Source organism: Scatophagus argus, chromosome 1 (genome assembly GCF_020382885.2).
Source record: "Scatophagus argus isolate fScaArg1 chromosome 1, fScaArg1.pri, whole genome shotgun sequence".
In the NCBI taxonomy this organism is placed as follows: Eukaryota; Metazoa; Chordata; class Actinopteri; family Scatophagidae; genus Scatophagus; species Scatophagus argus.
In genome coordinates, this window is record NC_058493.1 from 11562115 (window position 1) to 11576262 (window position 14148).

General features: G+C 40.8%; 1 protein-coding gene across 4 annotated transcripts in view; it reads right to left on the bottom strand.

Moving 5' to 3' along the window:
* The window catches only part of LOC124056087 (MAM domain-containing glycosylphosphatidylinositol anchor protein 1), a 157513-nt gene that overhangs the window by 90888 nt on the left and 52477 nt on the right, over positions 1-14148 (bottom strand). For all 4 annotated transcript variants that reach the window (XM_046383198.1, XM_046383189.1, XM_046383207.1 and 1 more), the window contains exon 4: positions 4814-4988. In XM_046383198.1, the coding sequence (XP_046239154.1) occupies positions 4814-4988 (175 nt within the window). The remainder of the gene's footprint in view (positions 1-4813; positions 4989-14148) is intronic.

The window sequence follows — 14148 nt, forward strand, 5'->3', positions numbered from 1 at the left end:
CAGTTGGGATTTAACAGTGTATCGGAGAGGTGACTCATTGGTCTCACTTTTAAAAGGTTAAAAAAAAAAACTTTAAAAAAAAACATTTTAATGTTGCAATATCAGTATTTTTGTGATATTTCTAGGGCTCAGAATGTCCCACTGACATTGTTCTGATATTTCTGCAACACTGAACTCACAGCACTTGTTTCGATTTTTTTGAGAACGACCCACTTTGAAATGGCTGCTTTATGGTAGGGTAATAAGTCTGTTTTTTTGTCTATTGCAGTCTTGAGTCAAACAGTTTCAGAGAAGCAAAACAAAGACTGAATCCATAAAGAAAAATCATGCAAATGCATCAACATCATGAATATCGTCATCTTCACCCCACTGCCACAATATAGCCATCAACATTAACATAATCAGCATCAATTTCACCATCATCATCATTACCATCACCACCACCACCACCATCATCATCATCCATACTCCTGAGTCTCCAACACTTTTCCACTTACCTGGTTGCATCCTGAGGAGAGTAATGAATCCACACAGAGAACTTGCTATGAACTTAGCTGAGCTACCCATTTTTTCATGAATGCAGTTTATTTGTTTGTTTGCTTTGATATCTGAGCGACACTAAAGTATCATCGGTTGGGTTTCTGAACCAAGTCCATCCCATCAGTAGAGGCTATTCATAGTTAAACCCCGCCTGCTCACTGTCCCACTGCCTCAGTGGTTAGAGTGCCAGGTCATTGGTCAGCTGGTTAATACAGGTGACCCCTGTGTGATGGAGGTCTAACAGAGAAAGAAAGTTGTTTGCAGAAAGACGTGACGAGTGTTGCTAAGTGGAAAGCATCGGCAAAGCCAGTCTAAGTGGCTGCAAATTAATGGAAATGTTGTACGTGATTTTTGCTGAACCGGACAAGGGAAGATTGACAGCAGGAATGACTGTCATATGAAAGTCCTGCAAATAAATTCATTTGAAAAACAGGCTGGCCGGCATCAGTTATTCTGTACCAACTGATTTATTCAAATATCCCTAGGGTTAATAAGTCAATACAGACTAAATTAATAACTGCTCACAGGGTGATTCAGAGTATAGAAATAAAATAAGGGAAGAATGAAAAACAAGGGGGACAGGGTTTCTGGCTCTGTGAGCTGTGGAACTAAAAAACAAAAGGAAAGAAATATATAGATCCAGGGGGAGAGGACAAAATGAAGCAAAGGGAGAGAAGGAAGTGAGATACTGTGTGTCTGGCTGCAGAAATATACATGTGGCTTTTGCTGTAAAATAGAATATATTGCTTTGCTGAAGTCCTGAAACTTTCCACTTCATGCTCTATCATTCAGCTCTCTCCACTCTTCATTATTGCCTAGTGCTCCTCCTGTGTGTGTGTGCTTTTGGACATACAGTATCTGCATACATGAAAGTGTGTCAGTATAACTGTATGCATCAATGTGCTTGTGCTTTTGTGTAAAAGGCCAAAAGTGTGTTTATATGTGTGTGTGTGTGGTGCGTGCGTGTGCTAGACATGAATCAAAAAAATTCTGATGGTATGTGAGTGTGTATGCATCTTGCACGCCTGCTTGCAGCCATGCGACTGTATGAAAGCCAAGTTAAAGCTGCTTGCAAGGCGGATGACCTAAAGCCAGACACTGCTGTGTTTGGTCGAACCTCACAGCTGAGCGGAGAGACCCCAGCTGACTCACTTCATACACCGACACACAAAAAAACCACACTGCTTGATCACGCACTGGTGTGTGTGTGTGTGCGTTTGTGGTTCAGAGGTGAGGACAGGAGGGAAGGAAAACATGGAGCATGAGAGGACAACATGAAAGAAGGAGGAATAAGGGAAGGAGAAGGGGGAATCAAGAGTGAAAAGAAAGTGAAGCGTTTGGTCATATCACTTAAAAAAGCTGAGACATGGAAGAGTCAGAAATTGTGTCAATGAGAGAAGAGAGAGAGAGGGAGAGGGAGAGAGAGAGAGAGATGGAGGGAGAGAGAGAAAGAGAGAGAGAGAGGAAGAGGGGGGGTGGAGGGAGAGAGAGGGAAAGAGAGAGAGAGAGGAAGAGGGGGGTGGGGGGTGGAGGGAGAGAGAGGGAAAGAGAGAGGAGGCTGAAGCTCATGTTTGGATCCTGTGCGGGTAACAATATGTTCTGCCCTCTAGTCCAATAACTGGTCTGCTGGGTGCACCCAAATTGAAAAGCATATGAGTGCATCTACCTTATTATGTGCATCTCTTTCTCCCTCTGTCTTTTCCCTCCCTTCCTCCTCACTGTCTTCATTTTCCTTTTCATCTCTTCCTCCATATGTCTCCTCTTCATTTTTCTTTTTCTCTCTACTTCCTTCCCATTTTTTGAGGAGAAATCATGAGTAACTCTACACTACAATGAGTCAGTCACATTTCTTTTCTATTTCAGCTTTGCCCTGTAGACTGCTCCCTGTTCAGATTTTCCTGGAAAGATACAGCCCTCTTTAGGTTGTATTAAGCAAGATGGAAAGAAGGATTGTCTTTTCTTTCCCAGTGAACATTTTGATTTGATCTACAAGAATTCTTCTTTTTCTTTTGCCCTATCTCTGTAGAAATACATGAACGTACTACGACACCATCTGCCATCTTGTCAACACTTCAGAGTCACAAAAGCACAATTTTGGCAACACGGTGGAGCCTGGATGGAGCAGATTTTGGTCAAACAAGCATCAATCACAATGACTCAGTGCTAAGACCTGCAAGACAGCTGTCAAACAACCAAACATGGATCCAATCCAAAAAGAAAAAAAAAGGTCAAATTGAGCTGCGCCATGCAGTGGAAAAATGACTATACATTAATCTGATAACAATATATCTGCCAATAATCTTTTATCAAATAACATATATTTTTGAATCTCTGATTATTCTTTTTTTTTTTTGATATTATAATGAAGATATGTACTGAGCTGTTCATTTAACTTTAGCCTTCGTTAGCCTTCACAGTCGACATTTATGACACTTACACTCATTCCAAATGATCTAAGAGGAAAGAACAATAACAATAATAATGAAGATTTTTCTCAAGTTATTTCAGGTGATCCTACTGTTCACCGTGATGGTTTCTGCTTGTTACCTCTTTCTTTCTCCCTGCTTTCAACCCTCTTTTCCTTACTCTCCCATCCATCTTTCCCTGCACTTTAATCTATCTCTCTCTCTCCATCTCTCTATCACTCTTTCTCACTCTCTGTGTGTTTCTTTTTCCCTGGTAGCTTGGGCTAATTGTTACATCGTTCTAACATTAAAGTTGTCCTGTGTAGGAAGCGTGGCTGGCTGCCTCTGGGTGTAACACGGCATGGGGGATGGGGAATTGAACAAGCATTGGTCGTCAGAGCTGGTTAGCTTCACAGACCTGTCACAACTACACACACAATGCAACCTGTTTACTACCAAGGCCCCCTGCAATTACCAGCTCCCCAGCAGGGGCCAAGCTAGTGCCTGGGGAGAACTAACACTAACAGCAGAGAGGGAGGAGGAAAAAAGAGGGAGGGAGCCCTATTAACAGGCTGAGGTAGGGTGGTGTGTGACAAATCCTACAGGGATGAGCATGGGCAGAGCAGGTGTATGTGTGTGCGTGTATGTGTGTGATCCGTATATGTGTGTGTGCTGGTGAATGAATGGTTTGGTGTAAGAGATTTGATGCTAAATTAAGGCAGTACTGGTGTTGTACAGCACACAAAGCAGGGCAGAAGATGAGATGAATTCAGCAAATGAAAGGCAGGTAATGGATGTTTAGTGTTATTAGGCCCTTGGAAAATCAACCTTTTTCTATTAGTCTATAAAGCCACCATTAAAATGATTGAATCAATGAAGGAAGGAACTATCAATGCCATAAAGTGATGTAACAGATGGGCAAGGTTTTTAGAGTGCTGGGAAGGAAAAGAGAAGCTATATAAATGTATTGACGTGTTGGGTGTAAAGTTGAATGTGCATCAACCTGTCGCCATGACCTGGCCCCTGACTCACAGGGACAGTGGGGCAGTGAAACAAGCAGCAGCACGGGACCCCTACAACACAGCACTGCTTCTCGTAACTGTCTGTCTGCATTACAAACAATACAGCAAAGGGCATGAAACAGAGGACCATCTATACACGCTCGGACCACAGATTTGAATGGAGAGGTGAGCAGTGAGTAAATAATTTACATACTTTGGCAGACACTGTCAAATCAAATGATAATGTCACCATCCCATAAAGAGGGCTAAAGAGAAAACAAACATTGAGGAAGTTTAAGTGTGAACAGCTAATAACCTGACGTTGTGGTTGTGATTTTTCACTCTTTTCGAGTAGTAGGTTAATTGAGAAACAGTGGGTTAGGGAGCCCGTACCACCTGGACTAACTGTTATAAAACTCTCAATACGTCCCACAGACTTCACTTTGTCCAAGGAGTATCTGACAAAACTTTCTAATCAACCTTGTTGGTAGAGAACACACATCTGCATTATCCTCTCAGTAAACTAATGGTATATTACAGGCAAAAGAGCACTGAAATATTTTTTTTTCTTTTTATGTGTTGCACTCTCTTACCTACACCCTTTCCAAATACTGCACTTCTATTTGATCTATCCTCTTCCCTCCCTAATCCTGCTACCATGCTTTTCATCCTTCCCCCCATAAGTCATCAGATACTCCTGGAAGCCATTCCCACATGAAATCTCATCATCCGTCCAATCTGTCTTTCATCTTTCTTCCAACAATCTTTCCATCTCTCCCCCATCTTGGTCTTTTCTAACAGTGGGAATAGCTATAGTGACAGTCAGCTGTGGTCTAGAAGTGGACCTCTTTCTCCCTGCCCACTTACATTGCACATCTACGCGGATGGACTTGATGGCAGCCACCCCCACCCCGTTGTCGGCCTTGCAGTAGTAGCGACCCCCCTGCACCCTCTGGATGCCCTCGATGCGCAGCGTCTCGTTATAGATGGATGTTTCCTGGAACTTGTCTGATGCACTGCCTGCCGTCTTCGTCCACCGTACCTGGAGAGAATGAGGGAGAGGAGAAAATGTTGGATTGACAAAGATGCTGTCGGGGAACCGAGGTGTACTGAAGGACGGAATCAGTCAAAATGTAATGAGAAGAAGGCAATGAATGGCAGGCTTTGATGTCAGACTTACACATAAATAAATAAAAGATGCTATAAACAGAATCATTTCTTTACATCATGTATAGAAATACTATCACAGATATGGCCTTTCTTACAGTGACTGCTGAAAAGTGCAACATAAAAAATAAAGAAAGAAAGTGAATGAGTGAGACAGACAGGAAGAATCTTCACTTCACTGGACATCTCCTTAGATTGTCAGAGTAAATAATCAAAATCATAAATGCAGTTCTGTCTTTTTTTCCAGCTGATAAAATGTCTGTCTGCGCCATGGAGAGGAAGCTAATGACACTAAGCTCTGTACTCATGGGGTGATGCTACACGCAGAGCGCTAAGAGTTTTGATAAACTTTATATGGCTTGTTCACGCTTCAATTATCCCATCAAGCCGTGAGAATGCTGCATGTGTGACAGCTACATGATATTTTCACTCTACGAAAAATGCATAAGCACACACACGCGTGCCACACACCCACACACACACACACACTTCAGAGGTACAGCCTGCAAACTCATCAACACTGAAATGTTTTTCTCGCTCTCAAGTGTATGTGTATGTGTGTGTGAGTGTGCGTGCAACTGCATTAATCCCTATTAACCCATCAGTCTGTTATCAGCATTGACTAGACTATCAACCATGTCCTGCTGAGGAGGTCAGAAGGGATAATGGGCAAAAGTCACTGATATGGTGTGTTCATGCGTACGTGTGTGTGTGTATATGCATGTATGCAAATGCACGTGTGGAAGTGTGTATTTCCTGCTTCTGTGCTCAGCTGTCTGCTTATGTTCCTGAATATGCACACAGTACCAGCATACATATTCACTCTTGCATGCATGTGAGTGTGTGTGTTTGTGTTTGTGTGTGTGTGTGTGCGTTGGTGAGAAGCAGGTTATATGGATTAGCAGATTATCAGGGTCTGTGTAAATGCTCCCTGTCTGTTTATTCAGCTCTGTTTGTGGGAGGGATTTGCAGGAGGCAGACTGCCATTGATCAAACCAGCCAAGGTGAGCAATGAAGCGGACCCTGGCTCTTCATGGTTTAGTGAGTCCAGTATGCACGTCTGTACGTGTGGATGTTTGTGTGTGTGTCAAGTGTGTCACATTTTCAAAAAAGACCCAAAAAGCAAAACACCAAACAGAAAAAAGACAGTTTTAATAACATGAATCTGACATCCAGGCAACAAAGCAAAAAAGCAAATCCAAATAACTAAGAAGAAACACACGAACTAAAGAAGGAACAAGTCAGTGAAGCACAGGGAAAGCAGACATGAGCACAGGAGGAAAGCAGCAGAACCAAAAGCAGAGGAACTGACAAGAGACAAGGGGAGCACATGGACTAACACAGTAGAATCAAATCAGGGCCATCGAAAATGTGGGCAAAGCAAAAAGCAAAATGTGATGGACCAGGAGAGAAATTTCCAAAATAAAGCGGGAAAGAACTAAACTGAAAACCCCAACCAAGACAGTGTGTGGACATTTGCATGAGAGAGTAAAGCAGAAAGACCAAGAAGTGTGCATCTGTGATCTCCTGCTTTTATCCTTTCCATTCCGGGATTATTATATATGAGTGAAAATCTTTCAAATAATGGACTTTTTGTTGTCTACTTTAGGTTTGGAGAGGGAGCATTTTTGAGTTATTCATAGGATCAGGGACATTAAGATCAGGTTTAAGAATTTTAATGGAAAGCTTCTGTATAATGCTATACAGAGCCTTTGGAACTGCAGAAGAAAAATAATAATACATTTCAGTTAAAAACAGCTGCTGTATGTTTACTGAACGTGAGATCAGGGTAATGGCATTGCACTCAAAAGATTACAGAAAGCCAAAGTAGATGGAAGGAACATATGAGTTTACAGTAGTACAGCTGGGAATATTGTTAAATAAGGAGACCCTGGAGTGAAAGTAGTAAGGGAAGTATGCAAAGAAAAGGAGCGAAAAGGTGTGTGTGAAGAAAAAAAAACAGTGCAAGATGGTGAGGAATGGAGTAGGTAAGGAGAGGGGATGGATTTTTTTTTTTTTTTCAGTGAGTGAGAGCGAGAAAAAGAGAGAATGATGCACACAGCATCGCTGGCAGCTGTGTGATGGGGAAAGAAAAAGTGCATCACACTGGGAGTCGCTACACCAGGGAGGCAGATGAAGCGAAATAGAGAAAGGTGATATTGCGAATAAAGGGGACATTGTGTGCGATGCAGATGACAGCCAGGCGGCAGAGGAGCCTATATCTGCCTGTGACACCAGCAGCTTAAAACCATCACCTGCGCTCTCTTTCTCTGACCTCTTTCGCTCTCCCTCCACACCTCTTTCTTCTGTCTTTCTTCAATAGATGTGTGACGCTGTTCTATTTTTTCCACTCAGGCCCCGACGGGTTGGTCTGGATATCTCTCTCAGTCCTTTTGCTCTCCCTCGTCTTATTCCTGTCTGGGCGCTCTTCCCTTCCCTTTCTTTTTATTTCTTTACAAACTACAGAAAAGCCAAACACACACTTGCCATCAGATCTTGTGTCGAAATCGATTTACACTTATTAAAAACACACACAAAGAACACTTCCAGACTTTCTCCCCCACACAGACACACACACACACACTGAGAGATGAAGATGCATTTGTTGAGTCAGAGACTTTTATAATAATAGCTTGTACATTTGGTTAGAAGTGTAAAGTGAAGGATGGTTTGGGATCCCCTGGGAGCCAGCTGCAGCAGGTTTTATTCGTTGTTTCAAGTCAAGTCAAGTCAAGTCAAGTCAAGTCAAGTCAAGTCAAGCTGGAATCTGTTGCCAGTTTATTAGGCATACACAGCCAAATCCATATCCAGTACAAGAGCCCTGCAATAAATCCTACATTTATGAAGCTCATAATGTTCACTTTTTGTGGACGTTGCATCAGAGAAATGTTGATTCAACTCTAGATTACATTCCACGGCAGTGGAATGTAATCTAGAGTATTCAGATGGGGAGCTGTATGCTGTCTAGGACACAAATGTTTCAACAGGAGAACAGAAACAGTGCAGAGAAAAGAACAGCCTCGTCAGAGTGTTATGGGAGGAAGTTAGGGACCACTTTGTGTTTGTGTTTTTCTGGGATGGTGCTATTAGGCCCTATTCAAACTGTGGTTATTGAAGAACGCACTGAAATGCTGACCAAAGCCCAGTGGGCTACACTGGGCTTTGGTCAGCAATTTTCCATTAGCGGTCACATGTTGTGTAATTTCTTTACCGTTTTCTAACAGATGCATTGCAATTCTGGCAAGGACAGAACTAATAACAGTAATAACGTGTCCTGGATGAGTCAACTAAAGATGTCTTTGTGCTGTTTGATATGAAAGGAATGTAGAGTTTAGTAACCCCTAATGTCTGGTATTACATTCATTTTGAAATACATTTTTGAGAGTGAGTTATTTGGTTGCTTTGAAATTTCAGTGAAACCAGTGTTTCTGAAACACAGCTCTTTTCAGTAAATGGTTAAAGCTGCAGCAGCAATGTTTTGGGCGAGCTGCCGTGGAATGTTATTGTGGCCTCCTGCCATTAATGTGAATCAGATAAACAGACTTTATAAGCATTGTCAGCCATGTTGCTACCTGACAAACAAGTCTCAGTCCTTAGAAGCAACTCACAGCATCTCCACCCCAGTAAATGTGCTCTAATCCATGATACAGGTAGATATTTTAACAGCACATCCCGGTCTTTAATAGTTCTTTACACCTTGCTAAATCCACCGCAATCCAATATAACATCCCCACAATAAAACCTAACTTTATGAAGCTTATGAAGTTCAGTTTTTGTTGGGAAAGCGAACAAAATATTAGATCCACTTTTTGATGCTTGTCCTCTGAAATGATAGAGTTGAATCAACATTTCTCTGATGCAACGTCCACAAAAAGTGAACATTATGAGCTTCATAAATGTAGGATTTATTGCAGGGCTCTTGTACTGGATATGGATTTGGCTGTGTATGCCTAATAAACTGGCAACAGATTCCAGCTTCAAAACCAGCCAATCTGCGTTGACTCATGGGGAAAGAGAGAAGGACAGCTAATTGTGCATGATGAATATGAATCGGACACAATGAGGTACAGCTGCAGCATGGACAAAGTGACAGAAGGAGACAAGAGAAGAGAAGAGAAGAGAAGAGAAGAGAAGAGAAGAGAAGAGAAGGAATGAAAGGTGTGTGCTTCTTTAAGTGATGAGAGAAAAGAAGGCTAATGTGTGCCAACCACACTGACAGGTCAGTGGCCTGCAGCTGTCTGTCTCAATGTCTCAACACGTGTGTGGTCTCAGTTTTTTACCTTTCTTCTCATCTCTCTCTCTCTGTCTCTCTCTCTCTCTCTTTCCCTCTGTCTCTTAAAGCTTCCTAATGCTGTTCTTCTTTAATGTCGCCCATCTAGCTTGTCGTCTCCACACACACACACACACACACACTGATCTGTCTCTGAGCCTATCACTTCACTCCTCAGAGTGACACATCACAACAGGATCCAGCAGACATGGTCCACTGACTGTCGGACCCTGTTGCCCTGCTGTCTAAACTGGAAACTGTCAACACAACACAACAACACATGAGAGGCCTTAATACTGAATTAGCATTTAAAAAGGAGGTTGAGCTGGTTGCTTACATCGTGCTCCTTATGTTAATGTGTTATTAACTGTCACATATGATAAAAAAAAAAATCAAACAAACTACCTTTATCTGATCCTGAATTATTACAATTCAGATAACCCACTAGACAAGGCAACTGTCAACTGCTTCATGGGAATCCATTCATGGTTAGGAAGCATCACTTCCTCATGACTTCTTTATGTTTGGAGACCTTCACATAAAATGGTGACCCGTTTTCTCTTTATTAGATTGTGAGATCACACATGTTAACCATTTGTTGCTCATGCAGCAGTAATTTTTACAAATATAAATCATAATTTTGGTTATTGTTTTTTTAGTTAGTAAAAGATGTTTTCAATAATATTTCATGTACTGTAAAAGCTTGAAGTAAAGTGTTTGCATAATACATTGCATTTGCCCTAACACAATTTTGAGCTCTGTTTTTGTATATTTGTTGATTTATAGTCTAACTACTTTTTCTGCCATGCAAAAGATGAACTTGGGCTGCTGTTCTATTTTATTATATATAAAATTATGTATCTATATATATATTTATCTCTTTCTCTCTGTCTCTGTCTCTCTCTCTCTCCCCATATATACATATATATATATATATATATAAATACACACACACATTATACACATATATATCTGGAGAACTACATATAGTAATCGTGATTCTACCTGTAAAGAAGCACCCGGAAGGAGGAGAGGAGTGGGATGACACTGACCTTTCCCCATCTATTGATTGATTCAGCTCTATAGAAACCCCAGTCCTCACTAACTTTCAGTAACCAAATCAGTGAGAGGCTTTTCTCATTCTAACAAACAAAGCATATGCCTGAAGTGCTTAAGTGTTTGACTTGTGGTTTGGTTTAAATGTTGCTAATACAACAAATCAGTTGTAATGAGTTTAAATAAAGACTAAACCTCTTTTTTTTCTAAACATTTTCTTCTCTGGCGTTACTGTTACGTGCCTTACAATAAAGTATACTTCATGCTTTTTGTTATACCCTTAGTTTCCCTCAGGTTGCCCATTGTGTTAATGCTTAATATTTCATTTCATGGCTTTGACTGGTCAGTTTTTAGTCCTGTTCCTTTAAGTGCAACTTAACAATGAAGAAGACATGAACATCATTAATAACCTAAAACTGATGATCATGATGACTGAAATACCATAGTTGTTGCATAAATGAATCATATTAGTCTTGCATGCAAGTCATGCACGAGATTCTGTTAATTGTTGTACATTTCTAATATTCAGTGAGGCACTGACTGTTTTTTCATACATGAAAATCCATTTACTTACAATTTAAGGTGTTGCCACTGCATCTCCCTGTTTTGTGGACTCAATCCACAGTGTTCATATTCAGTGTAATTTAACATCACATGCTGAGTTAAACACTGTGAAAAGTTAATTCCTTCCTGTTTGACATAAGCAATTCCTGTGGTGTTACAGAGTTTGAATCCTTTATATTCCCTCTCAGTAACCCACCAAGAGCTTGCTAGGCCTGCCTTCTACAATTTTTCTAACTCTTGATGTAACGCCAGTGCAGATGACGATACAGTGCTCTATCCATCCAACTGGCTCACTCGCCATGAATAGGCTTAAGATGGTAATCCTGTTATCGGGGAATACTACTTGGCACAGACGTAGACCCCCACACACACAGAGCCACTCACAGATACACAAATGTGTGTAAGTACACAGGATGCAAGAGGAAGAGAGAAAAAAAGACAGAAATGACAAAATGACAGGAACAAACAGAGGAGCAGAGCAGGATGGTAATAGCAGCTTGAACTGATGAACACACACTGAGAAGTAACCTCTCAACAGTTTGCTTTACAAACAATGACAACATTGAATGATTTAAAGGAAATGACTTAAAGTAGAGGACTAAATGAACCTGTGCATGGTAAATTCTATTTTAATCATCCGTCACTGAGAGGAGAGATGGAGGAAGGGATGAAGACGTAGGTGTTAAATAAATAAAAGGCTAGACCAATATGCACAGCAGGAAAGGGACATAAGAGTTAACAAAGGACATAGATATATTTGGGAAAATAGCACTGTCTAGAAGAGAGGAAAGCAAACAAAACTTAAACCAGAAAACTGAAGAAAACAAAAAAATGTGCTAAAATAGATGAAGAGAAAGGGAAGAGAGATTAGAGCAGGAATGTAATGTCGTGAATTGACAGGGAAAGGAGTTGAGAAGATGAGATGAATGTTTATTCATGTCAGTTAAATGGCCTTTTCATTTTGTAATCTCCCTTTATAACGATTGCCTGTTTAAATGTGTAATCGATAGCCTTGGCAAGTGGCACGACTGCTTTAAGCCAGTAGCATACCTCGGTTATTGTCAATATGAACATAATTGATTTCACGTCAATAAGCTTTTACACACATCATTTAATGTAATCACGTGTGTCTAAATAAAACTGAGCAACAGTTTTTATGTATCAGTGTGAAATACCTTCTCTATGCTTGCTCTATGCAGAAATCACACAGTCAAGAAGGTCAATAAAACTGACTCACTGATATAGAACACGGTCTCTCTAACCTTGTCATCCAGTATGGATGCCTTTATCGCACTTTCTTCGTCTGTAATGTGAGATCACAGCAGTGATGAAGTTACAGGAAGCCGAGGAATCATCAGTATTTACGATAAAGTCATGATCTTTGAAAATATATCTACCGTATATTTACCTTAACTGTAAATGAAGTCAGTAACACTGATGCTTGTAAGTGTGGATAAAAGCTGATATGAAGCTGAATCTCAACAGATGTTCTCTATTTAACGCTCGTGGAAGACACCTAATTTCTAAGATACTTAATTGCCTTCTACCACATGGAAAAAGGAGACATTTCAAGAGTTTATCTTGACCATCAGGTGGCTTGAGTCAGAGTGGAACAAACAAGGGCGGACAGAAACAGCAGACGTAGGCAGCTCTCTCTGCACGGCCTGTGTGTCGACAGCCGTCAGCAGCAGTGTCAGCCGCTACCTTACACGTTGTTCAGTGTGTTGGTTGTAATGAGCAATGGATAATTAGAACAAGCATGGCAATGGATAGCAAAATTTGAGCTCTCACGTGTCTGTGTGTGTGTGTGTGTGTGTGTGTGTGTGTATAGAGCATTTGATGTAATTTCTTAGTGTCATGACAAATGCCTAGATGCTGGGAAATGAACAATGGAAGGAGGGAGTGAAGCAACAAAAACACTGACAGATATCTGTACAGTATGCAGCATCTATCAAGGATTAGCCGATATGGAAAAGCAAGAGCCAGAGATTCACCTAAGTTGATACACAAGCATTCTTAAGACCCAAATTCTGCATGAAAATCAGGGAAGAAAAAAAGGAAATATCACGCTACCAAAATGATTTTTTCCAAGTTCCGCACTGGTTAAGTTCTCTGTCTCTGTCATTCCTGTGTGTGTGTGCTGGCCTGTGTGACCCACCACTCACATGCTCATTACATCTTCCAGTCACACACCCCGCTTCCATCCATCCACATCAGTCCCCCACTAAAATAAATGTCGGGCCATAATGCACAAACGCTCCCTAAAATCTCAAGATGTCTTCAACTTGTACAGCATATGTTGGTCCCAACAAAGACTTAAAGAAGGTGCTCTGTCTGCAGCCTCAGTGGGACACTTATACTAGCTTTACAGATTTCATAGCTGAACAAAAAACTGAATCAAGTCATCATCAGTTGTAATTAGGGCAATCATCAATGAAATATTTGTAAGAATGAGAGAATTAAGGTGAATTAGTTTCACACATGCACATAATATACATAAGTAATACTAATAATAATAGTCTGTCGTCAGTAATGTTTGTAAACACAATATTAAAGTGAATGAAAACATCATAGCAAATTTTCCCACATTGCCAAAGTTAGTACTTGAGAAACGTTGCATATAAGCAGACTTCCTGTTGTTAATGTTGCAAATGTCTTTGCTTGACTTTCAGTAGTCTCTTTATGAGTTATCTGTCTCCTTGTTTGTCTCTGTGTGGCCACCACTCAATATAAAGAGCCTGTTTTTCCCACCATTGCCACCATTTCATTTAGCTTTGTGAGCACAGACATACAGACATTTAGACAACATCTTTATTATTGTCAGCTTGAAAGAAGGGCTTGTCTGCAGAGTGCAGGGCATTACCACAGCAGCAGACACTTCAGAGACACTCAAACATACACACAGGAGTCCTAATTTATCCTAACACTTCATCTTCATGCCATCAGAGGTACTGTAGCAATTACACATATACTTTAAATTCTACCTACTTTAAACCACAGCATAGAAAGTGGTGACAATTTTATCTCTTTACATTTGCCACAGTTTGCTTCGTACTACTAATGTTAAGTGCCTGCTTTATAACAGAAGAACCTTCAAAGACACTGAATGAACACCAAACAATGTTTCTGTGTGGAGTACACTGAG